The sequence below is a fragment of the Lichenostomus cassidix genome, chromosome 6 (genome assembly GCF_008360975.1).
Source record: "Lichenostomus cassidix isolate B80296 chromosome 6, HeHo_3.0, whole genome shotgun sequence".
Taxonomy (NCBI): domain Eukaryota; kingdom Metazoa; phylum Chordata; class Aves; order Passeriformes; family Meliphagidae; genus Lichenostomus; species Lichenostomus cassidix.
Window position 1 is genome coordinate 15,462,912 of NC_139487.1, and position 27,867 is coordinate 15,490,778.

A 27,867-nucleotide genomic window follows, 5' to 3' on the forward strand; every position below is an offset into this window, starting at 1 on the left:
TTTCCTTTTTCTGCTATTTAATAGAGCAGACATCTCCAATTTTTTCTGAAAGAAGTGTAGACCCTGACTGGATATTTATGCTTATATAACAAAAATTTTACTGTTTCCTCAGCTGTAAGAATTTAATCAGTTTTCTGATTTTATTCTTTCTTTTGGCTCTCTATTTTTGTGGGGGGGGGGAAATTATAAGCCATATCTGGCTGTGCTAAGTCAAATTCTAATTCTTCTATTCTATCTTCACCTAGGTAAATCACTTGAGCACTTGAACAAGCTCAGCCTTTTGTAAGGTCTTAAGGATTTCACCCATTTTATGCATGTATAGTTTCATAATTATTTACTTTTAGTAATGCAATTTCTATCATCTCCTGACTTTTTCAAGGAAAACTAAATTCTACCATTTAGATTTCTACCATTAAAGATTTCTCCATAACATTGTTTTCTTGCCCTTAAGTACCTCTCACAAATACACGTGTTTACATCTGTGCACGTGTATAGTGTGGGCTAAGTACCTAGGTGCAATTCCTCATATGAAGTTTTAATAGGAACTTCCATGTGCATAGTACAGCATATATACTGTGAATGAAGGAGATAACAGACAGGTGTGCATATCTACACATCAGAAAATTTTATAAGATTTAATTGGTTAGTTTAAAATGCTAAAATGATTCCATGAGGATTTATGAGCTAAGAATGCTCAGGGGTTTAGTGTCCTGACATCTCTTTAATTAGCAGTCTCCAAGATCTCACACTAAGAAGATGCTAAGCCAGTGCCTTCTGTCATATCTCAAGAGTATCAGAAGGCTTGGAAGCCACAGAGGAAGATGAATGTATTATGTCTGTGAGCTATACAATATGTACAAAGTACATTTTTCTTAATAGTAACAAGTTAGGACTTCTTTCTACCTCTCCTGCTTTGATGGTGATGCAGTTCTAAAAGAAATCCTACGAAAAATCCAGCAGAAATGGGTGAGGTAAATAAAGATGCCGTTGAAAAATACTTGGAGAACAATCCCCAGTTTGCCAAGGAGTATTTCGACCGAAAAGTGAGACCAGAAGTGCTGGGAAATATCTTTAAAGTGAACCCTGGAGATGTGAAGGAAGGAGTCAGCTTCAAAGACATGTCCCGTCTGGAGGAGTGTGACATAATTTTTGAGTTGGTAACAGAAATCCAGGATGAAGCATGTGTTATGGAAAAGATAGTGCACAAGGCCCTGCAGAGGCTGGCACAGCTGATATCAGCTGATCGGTGTAGTTTGTTCCTTTGCCGTTCCCGAAATGGTATTCCAGAGGTAGCCTCCAGGATTCTTGATATCACTCCAACTTCCAACTATGAGGCGAATTTGGTGGCACCAGAAAATGAGACTGTTTTTCCTCTGGACATCGGGATAGTGGGATGGGTTGCTCATACGAAGAAGTTTTTTAATATACCTGATGTGACAAAGGTAAGTGACTGCTCTTGGGGAATGGGGTTCTGTGCATTTGCTTACTCAGCTTCCTGCCCAGGACTTGAGGTAAAAAATCATTATCCAGAAACCCAGACAATAACACGAGAAAAGCATCAGCAGAGATGGCTTAAAATCCAATAGAACCACATCATGTAGCCTAGTTAGATATTTTCAGTGTCCTTGCAGTAGTGGTAATGTCAGTGACTATAATAAGGGAGGAGAATATTCAATTAATAGAGACCATTAAGAACTTGAGTTTCTGATGAACAAGGCAGACTTGTATTCTGTTTTCCAGTATGGGCTTGCAAGTTTTCTCTGTTACGATTCCATGCTGCCGTACATGCAATTCTGAATCATTTAATTTGCAGCTTTTGTAATGAAGATGTACCCTTATAAGTAACTGAATGACAACAGATGAAGATGATGTCAACATATATGTTCAGCATCATGTCAGTATTTGATTTGAAATGGGGTTGATTTTGAGTATGTCTGGATCCAGGGCTTTTGTTCAGAATAATCTGTAGAAGAAAATAATGAGTCAGAGCTGTTCTGACATTTTCAAAGTTCTGGTTGAATTTGCACAGAATCACCTTCTTTCTTTAAGGTGCTGATAAGAGTTTATTATAATATTTATTTATTTTATTTAAATAATATTATTATTATTAATCAATGCTAATTAAAAGGATGAGTAACCTAACAAAAGTTAAACATATATGAATGAGGTCTGCTTTAGAAAATGCTCTGAAATACATGGGGAAACATAAATGTGCTTTGATTGTGAGGATTTCTTTAAAAATAACTAACCTTGTATCATCAAATGCTGTCATCATTTCTTTTCAGTCCTGTGTGGAAAATCTGGGCATAATCAAATGGTGCTAAGATAATTATCAAGATGACTGTCTGGATTATCAGTTTTTGCTATCCAGTCAATTTAAAATTCCAGAATATTTTAGAGATAGAAACCACCTCAGTGTCCTAAGCTCAATGTAAATAATGAAAATATTAATACACTGCTATTATTTATGTTTTCCAGAAGGTAAACAAAAATAATATATTTTATCATGCTAGAAGTTATAAAGGACTACTTTTAAAGATTAGAAACAAATGAATATATATATATTTATTTTTATATATATATATATATAAATGTATATATAACATTCCAATATATAGTAAACTGCCTCAGATGTAAGTAGGAATCACAGGGGCAAAGAGAAGACTGACTGATTTGAAAAAACAAATCAGTTGATTTTCAGCTGAGCACTAATATTCTTTCTTCGGTGGCTGCTGTTCTGACATGAAGTGTCTGATTTACTGCCTCTTACCACCACGTGGGGAGATTGGAGGATAATCCTTCTAAGTTCATAAGACTGATTACATGAGAAAAGATCAGCAGGATCAAGAAAGATGTGCCTCCTATCAGACACTGCACTGCTTCTTAATATCATTATGTGAGAGGTGCCCGGAGCAGGGCTACACAAATATTTCTGTGTTTGCAAGAGGATTTGTTCAAAATTCTGTGACAAATGTCATTTGAATATGCTCAAGTAAGAGAACTTTTCTGTCTATCTGATCCTGCTAGCTGTTTTGCACTCATAAATGAATTAATGTCAGCTGAATTTCTGTTATTATTCAGTCATTCTAAGGTACTCTTTACTTAAGCACCCTTTTACTCCCTTAGGATTACTGAGGTCTGTGCCACTAGGCACACACTTAAAAATGCAATTCAACAATGCTCTCATTAAACTAAATTTGGTAACTAAATGTCATCAAAACATGGACATTTTATTAGTTAATTGCAAAACTCCCAGAGACTTCTCTGGAACCAAGGTTTGATATTTAAAAACAACCCTAATGATCTCAAAAATGTCACCATTTTCATTCTATGTGTACAAAAAGTCAATGTCCAAGACCACACTCCTCACACAGGCAGAGCTCACAATTATGTCATCAGAATCTTTATCTTGATAGTGAACCCAGAACTGCACCTTGAGTAACATTTGAGTATAATTAGTCCATGGCAGCAGAAATAGGCAGCCCCTGAAGCCTTTATTACATTTTAGAAAGGATAATAATTTTCCAGTTCACTACATACAATCAGTCAAACTAGATTGCCTGCTACCCAAATTCTGAACAAAAAATGAAAGCAGAGTTAAGCCAGAGAGGAATTTTGCCCCTTCCACCTTGCAAGTATAAAATGCACAGATTACTTCTCGTTGGCTATAGTACTTTAAAAATGTCATGTCTAGCCACTTTCTACTGTTGACACAGTCCATATCCAAACAGCATAGTGTTTTCTAAGTCTTAAGCACATGACAACATTGACAAACCCATGGCGTGACACTTTCATCTTCAATCATCACCCCTTTATAACAAAAGTAAATGCAATAAAAGATCACAACAGCAATAAATCATTGGGGAAAAAATGACTCCACTTTTCATGCCTGGTAACCAGTTCTTTAGGGATCCTCTCCCTCTCCAACCTGGAAAGGTACCAATAAACGTGAGGAAGTTCCTCATCCTGACTAATGCTCCAGAAAAGAAAAGCAGAGGACAAGATACAGACTGTCCGTAATTAAATTAGCAGTTAGAACAGTCTCCTCCCCACAAGATTATGGACCTGTTGACTGTGAGAGCTAATAGCCCTTAATCCAGGATTTAATAGTTGTGAGAAACAGGAGGCCAGGCAGGACCATTACCCTAAACATTTGTCTCACATTATTCACAGGGTCTAGCAGAGTATGTGCCTCAAATATTACAAAGTAAAATAATAGGCTGGAAAAAATTGATTTGTCCATTAATATTCTTTAAGCAGTAACTGATAACACAGACAACATTATAAAGGAGAGTACAATCATGTTACATTTTTCTCCAAGGTATTATTTCCAAATAAAACTAAGAACTAAAAAATAGTTCTATAACGAGTATGTCTTTTTTGGGGAAACAAAATCTCACATTCTCAGCTTGCAAGAACCGATAATAAAGACTTTATATATTTAATATATAAATCCATACTCTAAATTATTGCATTATTCCTTTCAATTCAGAGGTATTTGAAGACAAGGATTTAGTTGAGGATTGGAAACTCAAGAAATAATATTCCTGGTCTTATTTGAGCATAAAATTATTTAAAAGGTGAAAAAATGTTTCAAAAGAAGTGAAGGCTTTTGGATTAGATCTATAAAGGGACTGAAATATTCTGATGCCGATATAACAAGCCCTCATTTTTAGAGGTCCTGCACTGGAATTCACAGCCCCCAGTGAAGTGAAGAAACAAGAGATGGTGGGAGATTCCAACTCAGATTAAGCAGACAGAAGAGTGATTGTTGTGCCACCTTATTTAACCACTGGAAACCTGTGGTACAAACCAATTTAAACACATCTTCCAGTTGCAAGCATTTGTATCATCCCTTAATAAGCTGATCCAGCTTCAGAACAGCAGCTCTACTCTTTCACCCAAGGGTGGGAGAGACTTTAATTCCAGACTTGTCTAAACTGACAGGAGTTTGAGATTAACGTGAATGTTCTGGTCCCCAGAGTCCATGGTGTCTGAGGTACCTTTTTACATGGGAAGAATATGCACTGCAAATGTTAATGTCTGCTCCTTCATTTTATCTTATCTTGATGATAAATACCAGGTTGTCAGAAACTCATATCAAATAAATATTAACTGGAAAAATGGAAACATGTTCCAGTCCTCTATAAAGGCAAAGATTCAGTCAAACTACCAGAAAATATTTTAACACAGGAACAAATTTATACTAATTGTACCTTCCAGAAGAAAATCCTAACCAATTCTTTCCTTGATTTACTGTGCTAAGATGAAAGCTCCCAAAATTGAAGAAAAAATGTACATTAAAAATTAATCATAAAAGCTCGCTTTTATTTAATTTTCTTACTTTAAGTGAAAAAATACTTAAAATAATATAATGCAAGCCCAATTTCATGCAGTTACAAAATAGCCACTACATATGGCAAACAAAAAGCAGCCATTTCAGTCACATAACTGAAAAGTTCAACTCCAAGTGCTGTTAAATACATATTAATTTCTCCTTGATTCAGCTCCAGAACTCTAGTGATGTTGACAATAACAAAGTCATTTTGTTCTGCAATATTAATAAGTTACATTGCAAAATGAAATTTACATCCCTGACACTACATAATTTTTTGAGTGTGGCCTAAGAAAGGGCCAACCCATTTAACTAATTGGGTTTGGATTTGGATCAGATTGATGACATTTTTGTAGATGATGGTTGTTGCTTTTTATTTTCTATTCATACTCTATTATATCATTATGAAGCAAAAACATTTGTGAGTTGAAATTAGGCTAAGCAGAAGTAAAAGATGAAGCAATCTAGTACATCAATACCACCTACTGAGTGGTTAAATTTCTGAGAAATCTGAGCCAATGCAAGAATATCAGTGGAAGAACAAAGTATCAGGAAGAGAAGAATATACCATAGAACTACCAGAAAGAGAACCAGAAACGTGGAGATAATGCAAAGAAATGCGTGCAGTCTGAGCTCATCTATCCAAGACAGAACCTCTTGCTAAATATGAGCAAAACAGTCAAAACTGCAAGGGGTCACAGTAACCCCTTCTTCCTCTGTGCTTTATAAGGGGAAAGAGGTGGAGGAAAATAGGCATCTGCTGTCCTGGCCTAATCACATCACCTGCAGGATTAAGTCTTATCCCTTGTTGTGTTGGGTCACTTCAACCCCAGGCAGTGCTGCAGGGAGGAGTGGCTGGAAAGCTGCCTGGGAAGAGAGGACCTAGGGGTGCTGATCCACAGTGGCTGAACATGAGCCAGGAGTGCCCAGGTGGACAAGAAGGGCAATGGAATCCTGACTGGATCAGAAATAGTGTGGCCAGCAGGACCAGGACAGAGATTGTTGTCCTGTACGGAGCACTGGTGAGGCCACACCTTGAATCCTGTATCCAGTTCTGGGCCCCTCACTACAAGAAACATACTGAGGTGCTGGATCATCACCAGAGCACAGCAACAAAGCTGAAGAGGGATCTGGAGCACAAGTCCTATGAGGAGTGGCTGAGGGAGCTGGGTGTGTGGAGCCTGGAGAAAAGGAAGCTCAGAGGGACCTTATCAGTATCTACAAATCCCTGAAAAGTGGGGTCAGCCTCTTCTCCCAACTAACAAGTAATAGGACAACAGGAAGTGGCCTCAAATTGTGCCAGGAGAGGTTTAGCTTGGATATTAGAAAACATTTCTCCACCAAAAGAGCTGTGCTAGCTCGTCATGCTAGCTAGGTTCTGGTGCTGGCTCAGTGCAAACCCAGGATGTGCTGCATATCTTAGGACCTACCTGAAGAACTAATCATTGTGTAGTAAATGGCTTGGCATCTCAGCTTTAAATGGAGCTGGTAGGAAATTCCTGCAAATATACTGCTGTTGGGGAGTTAGCAGGAGATTGATCTTCCATAATTTCTCTTTTAAAGCCTATTTTGTAATTCAACTGAGAGCTGAAAGTTCAAAACATTGTTTTATAAGACAGTTTGATTCATAAGATCAGGTTCAAGTAGATTGTGTCCACATTCATATAGTCATGGAAGCACCAATATATTTTTCTGGCTCTGGTAATACAGACCACATTTCTTGCTTATTTTTCTATGATCCTGATTTCTTAGATATTGTAAAAAGTGATTTTCTTTGGGAAAAGAAGGAGCTTGTGTTCCCAAGAGAAAATATTTTAAAAACTCTGTTAGGAATAAAGGCTTCAAAACTCCTGGAAATTATGTATAAAATATTCAATAATGAAAAGCCTAAATCTAAGCACAATTTTTTGCTTGTATATGCAAATCATATGAGACAGGAGTTTTTGTATGTGCTGTGGGGATGCCGCCAATGCATTGCAAGGAATTTTGATCTTTCTACTTTGCACTGTCTAGGCACAGGGTGGCTTGTGGTTACTCTGTTTGTTAACATGAGACTTGTATTAAAATTTTTCTATCCTCTGCAAAAATTGCATGAACAAAGTGCTTCATCTGAACTCTTCCAATCACCACTGCTTGTACCTTCATTCTGGAGCACTAAACATAGTAAGACACACAGCTGAGTCCTGCTGATTCAACTCATTTGGTGTCTACAGGCCTGTTTTCAGTATTCAGGAATCCAGGAGCATCTGAAATTTTTATTCCTTCAGAGTAGAATACAGTACCCTAAAACCAGGGACGAGATGCTTTTAGTGATGTAGAGGGACTACAAAACAGGGTCAAATTATCTGCCTGATTTACTGGATTTTTAATGGCTAAAACAGTTGGAAGCCTGAAACCTGAAGCCCCAAACCACACCCAAGTCCAGAATGGTTGTGCCAGTAAGTAATACATCTGAGAGAAAACTGAATATTTCCATGTAATAACACACTTGTTTAGCAGGCTGCAGGACAGTAGAAGATCAGACAACAGCTCAGGGAGAGTTTTTTGGAAATAAAGTATCCCTTTTTCACCTGGTCAATATATTCGAAAGTGGCTTCACTTTCCAGGGACCCAAATACAACCTGATACATTGAATGAGATTTGTGGGGATGACACAAGCTGTCCTTAAGAGAATCAATTCTCTGTAAGAGAGCCCAGGGCATAAATATAACATTTAAGAGTTACTTCCAGACATTTGTTTCACTGAAATGCAGCCCTAGAAGGAAATATAAAATGCAAACACAAAAGATGGACTGCCTAAAGACTATGAAAAACTGAAGGAAAAAACCCCAAACTCTAATATTTTGATGACAAAATTCTGTCTTTCTTGTTAGAGTTGTATGTGCTATAAATTCAACATATACTAGAAACAATTGCTAGAGGAAAGAGGGGCAAAAGGAAATTAGGAGGGAAAATCTAAATAATAGACAAACAATTTTAGTTCTGGCATTTCCAAGCATTGTCATACTTGATTTTACAATCTAGAAAATGCTTATTTGTTTGGGTGTTTGTTTAAGTAGCTTTCTGTATAATCTGTGAAAGCTGAAGTTCCATTATGTGGCATCCTGCAACATTGTCCAGCTTATCAGCAAGGAAGATGCCTTGGGGTGCATTATGCAGATCTCAGCTGCCTAAGCTAATGCAGTAATTAATAGCAGTAATATTTGCCAGCTCTGGGGACAGACATGCAGTATAAGTGGGTTCACAAATATTTGCTAATTGCAGGGGACTGGTAAGGTTTGGGAATCTTGGTTCTGGGTGAATGTCCTCAAAACAGGACTCCATTAGCCTCACTTTGGTCAGCTGCTGTTCCTATCCATGGTGTTACCATGTGGTCTGATTTTCCCTGGTTACCAGGCAGCTTCTGCCTCTTGCCATTCTCATTTAGCACCAACTGTCCATCACCTTGAGAAATCAGAACCAGACCTGCTAAAGGAAATTCATGGAAAATCTGCCACTGACTGTATACTAGGACTTGAGTGCTCATCTCTCTGAAGAAATTTGAGTACTGACATGTTTGCAGTGAAATGTGAGGGGATGGAAAAGGCTCTGTGAAGACAGTCTGGCTATTTTAGCTGCTTAGTAGAACCATGGCACTTCTCAGTATGCACATATCAACAGATTTCAAACCCCCAACTCATAACTCAGATGCATTTTCATAATGACATAACAAAACATAACAACCCTTGAGAAAGAGATTTCCCTGAAAATGTTTAATTTTTTTTTTAATTAAAGAGAACATTAAAGCCTTTCAGGAAAATACCAGGAATATCTTTGATATGAGGAAATAAAACAGTTTTCCATGAAGCATGAACCAGCTTCCCAGCAATTTTTGCATTAAAAAATTAAAATAATAGCTTTTGCTAAAGCCTCCTCAGCATTTGTTTTAAGGATGAAAATGGTGGAGTAGTTAACTGTGGTTCATTCGTTTGTCTCATGGCCTTATTCCCATAGGATCACATACTCAACAAAAGTAGCTCTGGTCTTATATCTTTCCTTTCACCAAAAGAGCATGTAGAGCTGGGAGCAACAGGGATGGGAGTGTGTCAGACAGCAAGGAATAAGAAACAGTTCAGCCAGATGAATACCTGCTGGGGATGCTTCTCTGCCATAAGCATTTTTAGCCAGGACAGTTGGTACTTTTAAAGATTGTGTGATGGAACAGTATAATGAATTTTATTTACAGAAATAATTAAATAATAATAAATATTAACATAGCTGTGAAATAATTCTCTTACACACAAGCCATATTTATTAGATTCACAGGCAGTCACAAGGTCATATTATTATCTTTAATTCCTCAAATTCCTCAGCGTAATAAGGACCTGCATAGAACTTGGTTTCAGAAGGTATCTTCATAACCAATGCCTCTGTTAAGTTGTACATATAACTCCGCAAGACTGAGTTAAATAATGATAATGGGGTTCTTTCAAGTATAAACCTACTGCACCGTGAAACAGTGCTCACAGCATTGCAAACATCAGTTATCAAATGAAACGATCATTTGCTCTTAGCATGGTAAGTAATTGTTGTACGTTTCACTTGTGATTTTTTTTTCTTTTCTTACAGAACAACCATTTTTCTGACTTTATGGACAAAAGAACTGGTTATAAAACAGTCAATATGTTGGCAACTCCAATTACACAGGGTAAAGAGGTGCTTGGTGTTGTGATGGCACTCAACAAATTAAATGCCCCTGAGTTCTCAAAAGAGGATGAAGAGGTAAAATTTCACACAATAATACAGCTGTTAGTTCAACAAGTAGTTTGAGTGACTCTATCTCTTAATTTGATTCTTTTGTCTTATTTTTTATCTTTGTCATTTTTAGGTATTTAAAAAATACCTCAACTTTATCTCTTTGGTCCTAAGAAATCATCACACATCATATCTCTACAATATTGAATCACGAAGAAGCCAGGTATAGAAGCATTTTTTATGATAATGCTTCATTTTTGTATGAAATAATTACCATTCCATCTATTTTATATTCTTGCAAGCTTATTGAAGTAAGGATACAATCTACTTGTTTTTTTAAATTTGGTAACAGTGATGCTCCTTATAATTTTATTCCAGAATGCCTACGATTCAAATGTTTATGTTTTCTTACTGCTCTGAACATTACCCTCTTTTGTTGTAAATAGATGCTTTTGTGGTCTGCCAACAAAGTATTTGAAGAGCTAACAGATATAGAACGACAGTTTCACAAAGCACTGTATACTATTCGAATGTATTTGAATTGTGAAAGATACTCTGTTGGTCTGCTGGACATGACTAAAGAGAAGGTAACAACTATTTCTCCTACTTGCTAGAAACTCCTAACTTGAAGTCTCCAAGACACAACATTACCATGCTTCCTAACTCTTTGAGATAATTTATATAAAATCTAACGATGTTACAAAGATTACATGCAATATATATGTATGGCAAAGGACACAACCACTATAAAGATAAAGGCCAATTCTGAAATAATTTTTCATACAATTCCATGTGAGAAAGGGTAGAGGTGCAGGTCTTATTATTGTGTTAGAAATATCTGCCTGCTAAAAGAACAATTAAGCTGTACCAATATCTTGAGATAAGATTATCCTGCAATTTAGTGGAAACATTTCTTGTCTAGAATATAATTAATATTGTTTTCTTAATATTGTCTGAAATATGACAACTTTGAGCAAACTTTGTAGGGATAAAAATCTATTTGTAATCCACAGATGTGCTGTTATCTATGAACACAGAACTCCTTGGTTTTTTTTTTTTTCCCTCAGGAGTTCTATGACGAGTGGCCAATCCGGCTGGGGGAGGCAGAGCCTTACAAAGGCCCCAAGACACCTGATGGACGAGTGAGGATATTAATTTTTCTTTTTATGAATCTTAAGTTGGAAGTTGTACAACTCACCCAGATGTTTTTATATTTTTATTTAGGAAGTCAACTTTTATAAGATTATTGACTATATGTTACATGGACAAGAAGAAATCAAAGTCATTCCGTGAGTATTCATTGGCAGCCTGTGAATGTGTGGTAATTAGATATATTAGAGATACATATATCTAATAGATATATTTTGCTGGGATAGAATAGCATGTCTATATTGTAGAAATAAATTAATTTCATTGTCTCTCAAAAGGTCACCTCCAGCAGATCACTGGTGTCTTGTCAGTGGATTGCCAACATATGTTGCTGAAAATGGTCTTGTAAGTTCATAGCAAAGCTAAACATTAGAGTTTTAAATCATGCAGTTGTTCTGATTGAACAAAAAACATGCCCAAACCTCCCCATGGCCAAAATCCTCTACAAAAATACCATGCTGCTTCCAGTGCCTTTGGTTCCCAGTGAGATCATTTGAATCAGTATTTTAGATGGAGACAAGTCCTCAGCGCATCTGGTGAAAACAGCAGGATCATTTCCCTTGGATTTTGGTGATACCAGAGCAATAATGTATGCATCTGATGTCACTTTCCAGGTGTTCTAAATGTTACAAAAAATGTCAAAGTAAGAAAATCATCACATACAAGGCTTTAAACTTTTCTTTATTTTCTGTATCTTCTTGTGTAGACCTATGTAATTCAAAGTCAGGATATATGACAGCTATTAGTGACCCTATGGCATTTTCAATAGAGCCCGTAGTACTCAACAATTTCTTTCTAGAAACCCTCATGCCATTTTAAACTGGAAGGGATTTTCTCAACCATTATGTTTTGCACTGTGAGACACTGAGGGATTTTGCTACAAACATTCTAAAATTTTGCCTGTTAGAATAACCAAATCTAATTTAAGAGGAACAGTTTTAGTTTCTGTGGCTAGTTAGGATGCTCACTATTGCTAGCTTAGAAAATAAATATGCCTTTTGAAAATATTAGACCAGGTTCTGATGCACATTATATTCCATTTCAACAATGTCTCATTTTCTTTATGCTGCAGATTTGTAACATGATGAATGCACCAGCAGATGAATACTTCACATTTCAGGTAAATCCAGTAATATTCATAATTGTAAAAATTGTAGAAAAATACGCTGCTGCTTGTCACTAATTGGTTATACAATTGATTCTATAAATAATTTCTCATTTGATTGTGATGCACAAAAAAAATCTTCTTGTTACATTGCTTATGTTAATAGCTGTATTATTACTTTCAAGGAAATACACATTTCCTGGTTTTTGTCTTTCCTACAGAAAGGACCAGTGGATGAATCCGGATGGGTTATCAAAAATGTCTTGTCATTGCCTATTGTCAACAAAAAAGAAGAAATTGTGGGAGTTGCAACATTTTATAATAGGAAAGATGGAAAACCTTTTGATGAGTATGATGAACAGATCATTGAAGTAAGCCCAATAGGATTAGAGGGTTTAAGGAGCCATGTAATGTTGATAAAAATATTAAGTAAAAAGTCATTTTTACATGTAAAAATATTTATCAAATAGGCCAGATTGACATATAGCTAAATGCCTGTCATCTTCACAATGCTGTTTCCTAAGAATCTGAGATTTTATTTCCCTCTATAAAACTGAAAATTTCTGAATGATCATTTACATTCTACTAATGAACAACAGTCATATATAATTCCACTTTCAGTCCTTTGACTTTTTAATGATGATCAGCGTCTGCTAAGTAGCAGTGGGTAAGCAGGTATGGTGTGCTGCTTGCCAATGGATACCAAGCCTGTGATCAGGGAGTTCACAGAGCGTTCATAATCACATGCACTCAGGCAAAAGAACATGCTGCACACTGTACCCAAGTCCACCCACCTGCCTTAAGCTTCATAAGCCTCAAAGTCCTGTATGTAAAATGGGAATATTAATTACTTAATTACTAGGCTGAGCCAAACGTCATTAGAAGCTGTGAGTGCTAACAGAACTGGCTGAGGGAAGATAAAGGCCTCTAACAAGTAGAGTAGCACCTTGCTTTTCAAATAGCACTACTATAAATGGGGCTTTAAATAAACTGAGTTCAAAATGTCAGGTTCATTCTATTGTCATGGCATCATCTCTGCTTTATTTTACTTTGTTGCAGACTCTCACACAGTTTCTGGGATGGTCTGTTTTAAATACTGACACCTATGACAAAATGAACAAACTTGAAAACAGGAAAGACATTGCTCAGGAAATGCTTATGTACCAGACAAAGGCCACCCCTGCTGAAGTTGAATCTATCCTGGTAAGTTTCTGTCCACAGCCAAAAAATTAAAATGGGAAACTTACTACACAAAACCTGAATTTTCTTACTTTTTTCATTTTTAGAAATACAAAGAGAAACTAAATGCAAAAAGTTTAGATGAATGTGATCAAAAGGATCTCATCAGGATTTTGGTAAGTCATTAAACTGAAAATTCTGGTCGTGTGTTTATATCAGACAGTAATATGTATATTATATGTACTATGATGTCCTCATCATAGAAAAAAGTTGTGTGTAGTGAAATCCTGATTAATACAATCGATGTTAGCAATCAGTTCCATAGACTAGATGGAGTTGATTTAGTAACACATCCTCAGCCTCTTCTGTCCTCCTGTGTGAAGACTCCACTGTTACCTGCTGGGAAACATTCTGTCCCAAATGTACATCAACAGACTTGGATAGTCAGAGTTACACAGACATTTTTATATTAACTAACATCTGAAGTGTTGTATTTCTTTAAATATCCATGGGGACAATGCTATGTTTATAATTGAATTTAATTTATTTCATTCTGGAAATAAAAGAAGGGATATTGTGAGGCCTCTTTCATTCTCAGTAAGAGAATGCATGTAGGAGTGTCCTGTGGAACAAACCTACTTTCAGGTTAATTTTCCTGCATTTCCTTAGGCAGAGAAGTCTAAAGACAGTGATCTCTGACTCCACAGTGACAAAACACATTTGACCCAATGCGTTCTCTGCTCTACTACTCTGCTACTACCAAAACAAAAATGAGTCACTTTCTTTTCCAGACTGTGGAGTCCTCTGGCTTTCTTAACATTTCAGTCTAGAAAGGCAGTGTCTTTTTGGAAGAAAGCTCCTATTTTTGCCCATTTATTGCACTTCAGCAGTCCTGGAGCACATGAACTGGCCTACTTTATTGGAGAAAACCCTCAAAGATGTGCTCTGAATGAAAACACTGAATGAACTTCCACTGTTAATGGATCCAGACAGAGCTAGGTGAAGAAAAAAGATCAAATATACAGAAATCTGTTGACTTCCAGTTCCAACCACTTCACATATTTTCTTCTATTACATCACATTTGCTAATGTTCGCATAGCCATAGGGAAAAGTTCTCATGAAGCTCTTTTTAGTTATGTGTATGTTCATTCTGGAATGCACTGGTGTTAATGTTTTACTGGCTTCCACACAACAGATGCTCACACAGCTTGCAACCGGTGAAATAAAAAAACATCAACAGAGAATGTGTAGCTTCACCTGCCTTTTAAAGGAAATTTAATTTAGCTGCATGAAAAGCTTCAAAAAATAATAGATAGACATTATAAAATTTATCTATGGGTAAAGCAAAATCTGATTATTCTGGTACAGGCTCCAAATTTAAAAACATAATACTGGTATGAATTTTTAAATCTACAAAAAGCAATTTGTTCTTTCAACATTGTGGAGTCACAAATTCAAAGGTCTAATATCTTCTGCACTGCCAAGGCTGCATGCAAGTGCTTTATCCTATTATAAGACCTGGAATCCCAGCTAGCTAATAGGATAAAGCAGGTGTTTCCAGATCTGATGATTCACAAAGTAATGGGTCTTAAAACACCACTGGTCTGGGTTTCTTTGTCCTTGATCTCAGATCTGCGTAGGTACAAAGGAAAAACCCAAGGAGAAGGAAGTGGATGATCAGCCTTATTTGGTTGTCTTTTTTCTTTCTCCATAAAGTGAAGATCATTTATAGCCTGCTGTGGAGAAAGGGAGAATTTGGATAATAGAAGCTATTTTTTGTGTTGCATCAGACTTCCTTGAGTTAATTCTTATTTGGATTGGAGCACATTCTTTAAAATATAATACTGCTCTCCCCAAGCTTTGAGACAGATGAGGAGTCTATAGAACAGTTCACTAATATCACTATTACCAGTTAGGCTATTCAGAGTGAATCTATATCACAAACACAGAATAGGCAATTTAATCTGGTTGTGAAAAAGATTAATACAGCCTTGACATCAGGCTAAAAGTGGGAGACTCATAGGATTTTATACCAGGAAGGAGAAATTCCAAGGCCCAAGATTTTCAAACTAAGGAAAGGTTGAGATGATCATACTCAACCACTGGTCACTTTGTGTTGGAATTCAGAGTAGGAATTGCCCAAGGCTTTTATCTATTCCCTGGGAAGAAAGCCAGCAGTATCATGATGGTATTTCATAAGTTAAAACACATTAGCTCATAATGACACCTGAGACCATTGAAGATAAGTAAGCTTACTGTCCTTGAGCAATATTTCTACTGAAGTAAAAAATCTTTTCCAAGTGTTTTCTTGCCAGAAAAACCCTTGGTTTTGATTTTTCCTAACAGAAAGAAGAATTACCTGATCCAAAAGATTTAGAACTGTATGAATTCCGCTTCAGTGACTTCCCTGTTACAGAGCATGGCCTGATAACTTGTGGAATACGACTGTTCTTCGAGATAAATGTTGTTGAAAAGTTTAAAGTCCCAGCTGAGGTCTGGTTTATTTTTTTCTTGTTTGTATTTATTTTTAAATAGAGGAAAAATAGCTAGTTTTACATCCTTTAATCTAGAAGTAGGCAATTCTAAAATATTAGCAGTATGGTTAACAACCTTCCATTCTTAATGAAACATTTACATAAGTGTCATAAAAACACATAACTAATCCTGAATTGTGTGAGCTAAGTAAGAAATTAAATCCACATGCATTTATGTAAGAATAATTTGCTGTTTCCATGTTTAACTCAATCAAAACTATTTGCTTCCAAAGAACTTGCACAATTAAGTAATTTCATAGTATATTCCAGTAATTTAATGAGAATTCCATTGTTTTGTTTCAATTAATAGCAGTCTTAATCACTTTGTCCCTACTAGGTCCTTACAAGATGGATGTACACAGTCAGGAAGGGTTATCGAGACATCACTTACCATAACTGGAGACATGGATTCAATGTGGGACAAACAATGTTTACCCTGCTGATGGTAATGTCGCTAATATTAACCTCACATTCATCATTTAGTTTTCTTTCAATTCCAGATGGAAAATTCAGAAGACACACACTCAGAGTTATCTGTTTTCTTTTACAGACAGGCAAAATTAAGAAATACTATACTGATCTAGAAGCCTTTGCCATGGTTGCTGCTGCTTTCTGCCATGACATTGATCACAGAGGGACCAATAATTTGTATCAAATGAAGTAAGTATAAATGATCAAATACATGGAAAAGTACTACTTTTAGAGGAAAACAAACAAAAAACCAAAACTTGCAAAAATATAAGGCATATATTCCATTTTCATCTGGCATGAATAAAGAATTATGCTACAGAAGATTTCTGCCCCAGAGCACTTTAGGCAGCTGAAACACAAAGACAAAATGCAAAGGCAGAATCTTAAAAGGATCTCCTGAAGCTGCACTCCATTTTTAAGACTTCATCTTTTTTTAAACTCTAGCAATGCTTGGATTGTAGCAAACATTGTGCTACATGAGGCCACAAGGAAATGAGTAAAGTAAATTACAATCCGTAACTGGATTACTTTTTCAAGACAGGGCATAAGCACTTTTCTGGAGAGGGATTCAATATGTGACATAGACAAGGGCCAGGGAGTGAGACAGGATTTTTTTTTCTCTGTTTTCTGCCATCTGGCTTGACTAATTCAGTTGTTCCTCCCCACACTCAGTTTCCTAACTGATGCAGGTCCTTTCCTGAGGTGTAATCTCCTCATGTTGTACAGCAATCTGAGCTAACAAACTTGAGTTCTACCACTTGGTCCACATGCCCAGAAGTTACACATCACAAGGTTAAAGCTTTGCAATTCGTGCTCTGACACATTCTGAGAAAATATTATAAAGGATTTCTTTGTGATTTTTACCTTGTTTATTATGAAACAATATTAATTAATTTAAATAAAATTACCTTTGTATTACAACATTACATATCATGGTGAGACCCACTCTCCTCCTGAAGAGTGAACAACCCACCATTTAGTCTTCCATGTGATCTGTGACAGCTTGTTTCCATGTGCTAGCCAGAGAACACGGGTTTCTCAGAATGTCATGTGTACCACAACGTTATAACTATCTGACTAGTTTCCACCAACTGTATCTCCAAAGTGATTGATCCTACCCCTCTGACCCTGAATACTCTCCTCACAGCAGAGGTATTTCAGCCTCCATGCTAGAGCAGTGACGCAAAGGGATTTTCTGATTATTCCCAGGGATTCTCCAGGTGACGTAGGAAAGAGAATGACAGATGCTTATTCCTATTCAGGGGACTGCCTCTCATCCAAACAAGTCTAAAGGGGACTTAAATCTTCCTACTGTGGGCTTCCCTAGCTGAAAGCCCTCTACATAAGGTGATATGCAGTAAAGCTATTTATAAAACTTACCAGGCTTTACCACGACAGTCCTAATCATATCAGAAAATACAGGTACCATGTAGCAATCCACCTTGGGTTATCTGGAAAACAGAGCTATTGACCAAGGTAAAAAAAGGAGGAAAACACACTTCCAAACATGCAGAACTATCTAGAGCACATGTAGGTAGGGTACCTCGCCCTTCATCCCACAACCATAATCTGATTCAGAATTTCCTCTGCTTGAAGCTTAGTCCAGTGTCAGGGGAATGCTCAACAAAACTGTAAAACTCAACAAACCTGAGCTGTCAGGACTTGTGCTGTCCAGAAAATGGTGATATTGGGGGAGTGAAGTAGCCCGAAGGCATTAGAGGAATTAAACTCCATTATACCTACCATTACTTTAGATTGAACTTACAGTTAGCTAGAATCCCAGGGCACATGGCTCAGTCATTACAGACATACAAGAATTCAAAAGCTCTGCCACAGAATAAACACTAAAAGAGGGGTAAAGGCTACTTTTAAGGTACACAAAAAGGGGCATAGATTAAACAAACAGCAAAACTGAACATGCAAGAAAAAATGGAGGCATATTTTAAATACCACAGTTTTTGAGTTTTGAGGCATGTAACAATGCCTTCGACTTTAGTGGGCACTGAACACCCAGTGCTCTCCAAGTTCCATCATTACTCAGTCACAAAAATGAAGGGAAGGAAGCTGGTTTTTTTTCCCCTGCATCATACCAATAGCTAATGTATACAGATTAAACTACCAAACCAATGGTTAATGTATACAGATCAAATTATTGAACATATCGATGAGAAACATTTTAATCCTAAAAATATGAAACCTGTGGCTAGCACAGGTTTTTCTCGTGAGAACATTCCGCTGTGTTTTATAAACAAAGATAAAGTCTGGATGTGTTTCAAACAGTGTCTCGAGATTTAGACAGCTCAGGCTTGGCCACTTAAGCCTAAGGGGAGGTTTCTAGCTGACCAATCTGGGCGACCTCTGAAAAGTTTGTATATATACGGAAATCAAAATAATAAACTCTCTTTCTTGCCATGCTGAGACCTGGGGTCCTTTCTCTGCTAGCAGCTCAACAGCGACATGAAACCTGAATAAAAACTACTTCCTTCCAAATATATATGTTATAGTCTAAAGAATTGCTTATTTTTCAACAGGTCAGCTGCTCCCCTGGCTAAACTCCATGGCTCTTCCATTTTAGAGAGGCATCACCTAGAATACAGTAAAACCCTGCTGCAAGATGAGGTATGTCATGGATTGCTCACACCAATCAATACTAGAGATCCAATTAAGTTACACTGTTCCAAATTTCACTGGGTCTCGTTCCTTCCTTAGGCCCAGATTAAGAAATGCTAAAATTCAGACGTTTAAGACAAATTCTTATGCACTTTCCACTTTAGAGAAACATCAGTGATTCTGCCTGGAACAGACTCAGTTCAGATAGAAAAGCTCCTCCTCTGGTCCTCACTCACACTCCTCAGGTTTTTTCCGTTTGCACAACACAGCTGTTGTTGTGTTGAAACCAAAGCATTAAATACAATACATACACACAAAATCTTGTCATTAAACCACAGTACCTGGGTTATGCCGTCTGAATTCTGAATCCAGCTGCAGGCTCCGGCAGCTCAGGAGCAAAGGGATGGAGCTGTCCATGGAGAGCCCTCTCGCCCTCAGGCCAGAGCTGCCCTGCACCTCGCCTTGCTAACCAGGGCGGGGGCATGGCAGGCTGTGCTGCAGCTCCCATTGCCCATGTTCCTGCATTACACAGCCTGCCCCAGGCTCAGCTGCCCTCCCCAGCAGCCGGGTTGATATCCCACCGCATCCCCAGGCTCAGCTGCCCTCAGGGCGCTGGTCCGCCACCCCGCCATCAGCCCCATGGGCTCCGGCCTGCCTACAGCAAAGGACACTATTTCCGCTCTTTGCTATGTGTTTTGCAGGGTGATTTAACAGCAGGGCATGAACATACGCACCCCTTCCACCCCTTGTTTGCAGCAGCAGGGCAGGCACGCACTTCAGCCTCATTTTCCACTTCTAATCCCTGTGGTGATGCTACTGCCTGACCTCATGAGGCCGCAGAATAAATCCTTACGCTAAGCAGTACCACTATGCTAATAAAAACCCCAGAAATTTGTGATATGAAAACAAACACACACCTTTCCCTTCACTGATGACGATCCAGTGTGAGATGCCAGGGACTGACTCTGCTCTTGGCAGAGCAGCTGGCAGGAGCTCTGGGCTCTCAGCAGCAGCATCGCTGTGCCCTAGCTCACACAGGCCTTGTAGCTCTATTAAAGAAGGAAACAAAACCAAGACACTTAGAAAAACGCTGTGTGATGGTCTCATTCCCTTTCCCTGAAGAAAAGAACATCGCACTTAGCATGGTAGGTCCCATACACTGCTGCAGACAATTGTGCCAACCCAATTTAACAGGAAAAAAAGGGGAATTGGGAAGCTTTATAAAATCAGGACAATTAGGTTTATGGAATGTGAATTTTTGATTTGTACCATTATTTTAAGGACTGTAGTTGGCCAATTTTGTTACCCTATTCTGTGAAACAATCTGTATAGTAAAAACCAAAGACAGTGTTATAAAAGGAATTGAAATCATAAACTTTCCACCTTGCAGAGTTTAAACATCTTCCAGAACCTAAATAAGCGCCAGTATGAAACCGTTCTACACTTATTTGAAGTTGCAATAATAGCAACTGACTTGGCTTTGTATTTCAAGTAAGTACTAAATTCCGTATAACTTCCTACTGAAAAAGAAGCAATCCTATAGAATGTATAACTGTAGTTTTTAGTTGTTTATATGCAACATACAAAGATAGTTATATGCAGAGAACAGAGCTCTATTAAACATTGTCGAGTCTAATTCCTGTAAAAACCAAGACATTCTTAGTTTGATTATAAGCTTTTAAATTAGAGAATGCATGAATGTATATAATACTTAGTATACATTTAGTAGGTCATTCTAATATACTTTGAGTTACAGCAAGCAATTAGTTACAATTTAGTTACAGCAAGTTACAGTATTCCAGAAATGTGGATTCAGTAGCCTAACCATAAGGCTGTGTGCATGTGTGATATTTCACATACCATACAATAAATACACTAAACAGGAGCATGCTGAAAATTTAAAAAAACCCTGTGAACATCAAATGATCTCAGTGCTAAATATGCCAAAGACTCCAAATATCAAACCATCAATTCTGTTCCCAAGTTAGTGAATTAATGTGCTTTAACAATGGGTACCTTCCTTAAAGATACGTGGAGACTTTTGTTTTATGACTGGGACAATTCAAAGTCAGAAGACAGGTAAAATTTCAGTAAGTTGTTCAACAGCAGTTAATAACATTTAGAGAACAGTAATTCCATTATTTCATTATTTCTAAGCACAAACTAGAAGATTTATGAAACAATAGCAGGATAGGGTTATGTTTTCGGAAGTTCTTCTCAGTCAGGTTTTAGTAATTCTTAGGATTTTTGATGGAGGGAGTGGAAGAGCATTTATTAGTATTTGTTTCACTTTTCCTAATTCAGTATGTTACAGGAAGTAACAAACATGTAATGCTAAAAATGAGAATGTCACCCCAAAGAGTTTAATCAGAAGAAGTAGGAAATTGGTTGTTTCTTTGTCAGGAATTCTGACAAATTACTTCACATGTTAGTGGTATATAGCAAAATTTAAATGTCTAGTTTACCTGAAAAGTTTGCATTCAACAGCAGGAAAATGTTACTTTGATGCTACTATGAGTAGAATGCTACTTTGGAAAAGCACAAATTCCATAAATATGGTTTTCTATTTATTTTTAATACAGGAACTTGCATTCAATAATCTATGCTTTATTGGTATGTTTTAACAGGAAAAGAACTATGTTTCAAAAGATCGTGGATGCAATTGAAAAAATGGAAACAGAAGAGCAGGCAATTAAGTATATATCTATTGACCCAACGAAAAAAGAAGTCATCATGTAGGTGGTTAATATTTTACTCCTTATTCAATCAGTTATCTAAGACTAGATTTTAAAAGAATTTGGGCACCTAAACATGGAAATTTGGACTCAGTGTTATTGTCCAATGATGAGCATAACCATGATTTTAATTTAGACATGGATGCCTACAATCTTCTTAAAATGTAAAAAATGTGAATCAATTTGGCATCTTAGGTATTTCAATCCCCTAAAATCTAGACTTTTTAAAATAATCATCCTAGCACAGGGTAAGTAGGGTTGGAAGGGACCTCTGGAGATGATCCAGTCCAACCCCTCTCCCAGAGCAGGTATCACAGGAACTGGTACAAGTGAGTTTGGAATGTCTCCAGATGGAGACTCCACATTATCCCTGGGTAGCCTGTTCCAGTGCTCTGCTACCCTCAATGTATACTTGTTTTTCCTCATGTCGAGGTGGAATTTCTGGTTTAGTTTATGGCCATTGCTCCTTGCCCTGTTGTTGGGCACCACTGAAAAGAGACTGGCACCATCCTCTTGACCCCCAAAACCATACTTGTTTTGGTTTTTGCTTTTAAAGGGCTATGATGATGACTGGATGTGACCTGTCTGCAATAACCAAGCCCTGGGAAGTGCAGAGTAAGGTAGGTACTTTTGAAATAGATAATACTGCATTTACTCTCTGTTCTACTGCCCATTTGGTGCATGATTTATTAACCAAAAGATTAATTTATTATCACTTGATACATACTTAAGTACCTTTTGCTTCCAGAAAAGAACCTCTACCTTTTTGTCACTATGAGTGTTGATATTCCATGATGTCTCAACCACTCTACCCTTCTCTACTTGTCCTTCCACTAAAACTGGCACCACTGATTGTGGCAGCTGTTCTAGCTACCCTTAAATATAACTCCATTATTTCTGTGCTAGACATCTTTTGCTACTTTCCAGCTATTTTTAAGGCACAAATTTAACAACAGTATGGTTTGAATTGTGTCTGTTCTGTAGCACTTGGTGCCATTGCAAAGCAGTTTAAACACACTAAAATTCTTTAATACAGTGTGGTACGTAAGTACTTCAAGTACTCCAGCATTTATTGACCATCTTGCTGAAGCTCATCACTCAGCCTTACAGGAATATGTTTTAACAAAGCATAATCAAAACACAACTGTAAATTATTGTTCTTCTAAGTTACACACATAACAGATATTACAAGACTGTTATGTTGCTAATATTGCCTTGTTCCTGTTGGCAATAATCTGTTATTTACTGAGCATGCATTGGAATATTGTTAGTGATGATTTGTTGAAAAAAGCCTTAAGTAAAGCAGACAAGTTTTTTCATGTTTTCTGGAAAGCCTTGTTTGATCTATTTAAATTTACTACTTTCTGCTGACAATTCCACTGAATTGTGCCTATTCAGGTTGCCCTCATGGTTGCAAATGAATTCTGGGAGCAAGGTGACCTGGAACGAACCGTGCTACAGCAACAACCTATTGTAAGTACTAAATAATTTAACTGTGTTAGGCAATATTAACTGTTATTAAAACATTGAATCAATAATGAACTACGATGCTTGTGAGATCACTATACCAAAAAAGCATGATTATCTACATATTCTAAATTACTGCTCTTCTGTTCTAGCCTATGATGGACAGAAACAAAGGAGATGAACTACCTAAGCTCCAAGTTGGTTTCATAGATTTTGTGTGTACATTCGTGTACAAGGTAAGAATAACTGGTTTTGTTTTCCTGTTCAGCAGTTCTGAGGGCACAATCAGTGACAAGATGCTGCAGTACAAAATTTTAGACAGCAGCAGGACTCTTGGTCACAGGGTGAACAACTATCACAACCATCACCATTTTTCAGTATTTTGTTACATCAAAGAATTGTTCCACAGAGCAAATTCAAGAGATGTGAAGCAAATTCAGTGAAAAGGAAGATCCCAGTGAAACTTCAGGGCGTTGCAGTTTTGCTATTGCCTTGAAAGACTGAATTACAAAGTCCAGCTTGATTCTTTACAGTCCCATTTAATATAAACAAGCAACATGGATGCTTACAGAAAGCAGTTAATGGCACAGCAAAGGGAACAGGAAACATGCAATATTTGGGGCATGCAGATATGCTGATTCTTCTGTAAGGCACAAAATGTCAACATTCTTAATCCCTGTCTAGTTTTTAATACTATCCAAAAATATCATGCAAAAAAGTGACATGGTTTTTTAACATCTTCAGAAATATCCTCATCTGCTTGGAACATACTACAGATATTAAAATTTGCATCATATAATTCTGATATTTTCCTAACAGACTATGTGCAGAATAGGGCATTGTTATCCCAATATGGTACTTCCAATAATATGCCTGAGAATTAGGTGTAACAGAAAATGTTTTCTCAGAAGTATTTCCACAATTTCAGACTTAAAAATTCATCAGTGCTTACAAATTTCCAATTTACTGATTTCAATTTCTTGTACAGGAATTCTCAAGGTTTCACAAGGAAATTACACCTATGTTTGATGGTCTTCAAAACAACAGGGTTGAATGGAAAACACGAGCTGACGAATATGAAGAGAAGATGAAAGCTATTGAGGAACAAAAGAAAAAGGAAGAAGAAGCTGCCCAAAAAGGTTAAGTAACTTCTTAGATTTTCATTTACATATATTTGTAAGGCAGTCAACATATTCTCTCTCTCTCTCTCAAATTCACCCATGCATTGCACTTCTGCAATATTAACTTTATACTAGTGGTATGCAAGTTCTGAATTAGCCAAATTAGTTTTATCTTTACTTGGAAGAAGAGTAATCTCTAAAGACGACACAAATCCAGTACACTGACCTCTTTTTCTGAACTGCAGAATTATATAAAATATGACCATCACAAAAGTGAAGGGAATGTAAAATTTCTTTTGTCTAAAGACTTAAAATGGAATGTAATTAAAAACTTGGTTATCTGAAATACAAGAGAGGTATCAAAATTCTTTGTGGCATTAGCCCCAAAAGTATTCAGGTGCTTTGTTTTAAGTTGAAAATGAAAAATATAAGGTAACATAGAGTATGCATTCAGAACATAAAAAACAGTGCCAATCCCCACTTCTCTTCCAAGTTTGAGATAAAGCTTTTGGCTCTACTTCCCAGCCACCAGTTTCTTGGCTGAAATACACCCTCTCATATAACAAATTTAACATTAATCTTCCAAAGACAGACCAAGTCCTAAAATTAAAAGCATGGTTCTGCATAGCATTACCTAGACGAGAATTTGATTTTATAGAAACTGAGAACCCATCACTCAAGTGTAAGAGTGAAATGAGTCAGTTAGTTTTATTTTTGTATTGCATGTGGAGCAGCAGATCTACAGCTCTGCAAATCAACTGAGATGACTGAAAAGGTTCAAAGATTAAAACAAAACTACGTGTGATTAAAACAGTGATATATTGTAAGCTAGTCTGAAGAAGAAGTTCGTTTACTCGGTCTGTGTTTCACACGTCTTTAAAACATACAGCAGTACAGAATAATTTATTTGTTAATTAATATCTGTGGGAAATAGGTGAGTATTCTTCGTATTTCACACAAAAGAGGCATTCCAGGCCACCCATCAAGTTACTGTCAGTGTGTGAAGTGGAACTAGTTACTGGCTCCTACAAAACTGATACTAGGTTAAAATAAGTTTAAAAAATCAAAACGTTGCAAAGTGGTTTAAGAAGTACTGTAAGTTACGATTTAATCAAAGCAGATTTTGGAAAGAGTTTAATAAAATGACTTGGCTTGCTCACACTGTGGTACCACTTACACACACTTTGACAGAAGTTCCACCCTCCTAGTGGCTCCCAAATTTATTTTCAATGACACTTTTCAAAAAATCATATAATTTATTTAAGATTAATTTGTTGCTGAGAACTAGCTGGTTATCAGTATGAAAAAAATACTTTTTCCTTACACTGGAACATAAGCATCTGAACTTCACAGAAATACCAGCAAAACAAACCAAAACCTGGGACCTCCTTATACAACTTCAAACCTCCTTATACATTTGCTTTCTCAGCAAAGAATATAGTTACAAAAGTCAGATCCTATGCTCCTAAGCATAAGCTTCTTAAACAAAAATCCAATAATGAATTTAGGAAGAGTCAGGTATTTCTACTCCCTCTTGGAAGTCAGGACCATCTTAGTATTTTGGAATCACTTAAGTCATTGACTTAAGAAATATTTTCCCACAAGGAACCACTTTACACAGGCAAGCACAGACAGACTGATTTGCAGGAGCTAAGGATCTTGCCTTTGCATATCTTAATTGGCATCACAAAACAAAAGGGAATTATTCTGCATCTTTTCAAACACACACTGGAATGAGGCCATGGACATTTGTGAAGAACAGATCTGACACTGTCAAATCAAGGCCATGTAAATATATGGGTTAGTTAAGTCAGTTCATCCAAACAAGGATTTCATACATGCTGAACCATGGTGGCTTCTCCAGAACACACTGACCTGGCTATTCCTAGCCACTCAACAGACACAAAACAAAATAAACATGTTTGCTGAACCACTACAGTGGAAAGTTCAGAATTGAAGTAAAGCAAAATACAGTATTAAACTGAGAAAATCAAATATATAGTTAGTAACATACTGTTGATTATATCCACAAATTACAGAGGGTAGGACACTGATTGTGTGACATGTTTCAATGCAGGTGGAAAGGGTCGAAAATGACCTAGTAACATGGTGATCCACAGCTTTCAAATGTAAGTTTTAATTCTAATATTGGTATCTTACCTTAAGTGAATCTGGAAACGCAAGTTATTACACTGAAAGAATCTTAACTATGACCAATGAGCATCTGTGGAATCATTTGAGAGAGAGTAACAGAATCAGGAGCTATAAATAAAAACATGAAAAGTGTCTCTCTCAATTGGTAATTACAAAGGGATTCATGCAGGGTTGGAAAAAGTTTTATGCAATTAGGTCAAATTAGTTTTTGTATCATCTGCTTCAAAATTAGATTCACAGATTATATTGATTCAAGAGTTTCTTTCTTTTGCATGGCTTGCATACCTCAGTTTTGTATGTGTGGGACAGAGTCATATACATTTAAATACTGAAACTTTCCAGTAAGAGTGGTTCAGTGTGTGTTTGGTCCCTTGAAAAATGTTGGTATCAACTCCTACACTATATACACATATGTATATATAACGTGTCATTGTTTCTTATTCCAATATCCCAGACAAGCAGTGAAATTTCAGAAGGTCAAACACACTTAATATGCATAAAATAAAAGCAGCACATCTATAACAAGCAATTAGAGCAGCTAAAGTTAACCAAAAATACTCATTTTACTTTCCTTCCTTGTTTTATAGCGGAAGGTGCTGCTGCAGGCGGAGGAGGAGGAGAGGAAGGAAAATCCAAAACATGTGTAGTTTTGTAATTCTTTGTCTCAGACACTGCTCCTGCTACAGAAAAGACATCTAGAAAGAACTTCAATGAGCCCCAGTGGATTTCTGCTTTGCATAGAATAGTATAGATCAATCTCCTAACAATCCTCTTACACACTTGCCATTTGTTGAAAATTATTTTTAATGGATTAAAAAAATGGTTACAATTAAAAACTGAAAAAAAAGAATGGTGCAAAATGAGTTAACTGTGTGCTCTAGGTATTTTTTCGTGGCACTCAATTTATATACAGTATTTTTGTTAAAATATGTAACTTCTACACACTGTCCATAAAAACTAGAAATTATTTTGACAGATCTTATATGAAATTACTGAATGAAATCTAACATGTACAATTCAAACCAGAAATTGTGATACTCACAACTTGGATATTTAGATTTTTATATTATGTGTATTTCTTTAATCTGTAATTCTCTCATTTTCCTTCATTCTCAACACTATATAAAGTTCTAGAGTAAAACATCTCTTTCATTTTGGGAATGCACAACACAATTCCCTAGCTCTTATCTATAAAAAGCAGACCCATGGTACACTGTATTTTTTCCAAAATTCCCAATGGTAAATCTGTAAATGGTGGGCATTGGCCCCTTT

General features: G+C 36.8%; 1 protein-coding gene and 1 long non-coding RNA gene across 2 annotated transcripts; one reads left to right on the forward strand and one right to left on the reverse strand.

Moving 5' to 3' along the window:
• Window positions 1–203: 203 nt before the first annotated feature.
• Window positions 204–27,723, forward strand: PDE6C (phosphodiesterase 6C). The gene is made up of 22 exons (XM_085065233.1): window positions 204–1,442; window positions 9,944–10,096; window positions 10,203–10,292; window positions 10,516–10,656; window positions 11,137–11,211; window positions 11,294–11,358; window positions 11,497–11,563; window positions 12,291–12,338; window positions 12,545–12,694; window positions 13,383–13,526; window positions 13,610–13,678; window positions 15,850–15,996; window positions 16,375–16,482; window positions 16,588–16,697; window positions 19,040–19,127; window positions 20,509–20,609; window positions 21,746–21,853; window positions 22,410–22,473; window positions 23,252–23,326; window positions 23,473–23,556; window positions 24,309–24,459; window positions 27,183–27,723. The coding sequence occupies exons 1-22, from the start codon at window positions 963–965 to the stop codon at window positions 27,248–27,250; spliced, it is 2,586 nt and encodes an 861-aa protein (XP_084921359.1). The 5' UTR covers window positions 204–962; the 3' UTR covers window positions 27,251–27,723.
• Window positions 14,467–19,904, reverse strand: LOC146435314 (uncharacterized). The gene is made up of 3 exons (XR_014853199.1): window positions 19,460–19,904; window positions 17,889–17,959; window positions 14,467–15,239 (listed from the first exon to the last, which is right to left on the reverse strand). It is a non-coding gene; the product is annotated as an uncharacterized LOC146435314 (long non-coding RNA).
• Window positions 27,724–27,867: the final 144 nt, after the last annotated feature.

Coding starts and splice junctions, on each gene's coding strand:
- PDE6C (XM_085065233.1), top strand. CDS start 963: ATGGGTGAGGTAAATAAAGATGCCGTTGAAAAATACTTGGAGAACAAT. Junction 21,854..22,409: donor ACGAAAAAAGAAGTCATCAT/GTAGGTGGTTAA, acceptor TTGCTTTTAAAG/GGCTATGATGATGACTGGAT. Junction 22,474..23,251: donor CCTGGGAAGTGCAGAGTAAG/GTAGGTACTTTT, acceptor GTGCCTATTCAG/GTTGCCCTCATGGTTGCAAA.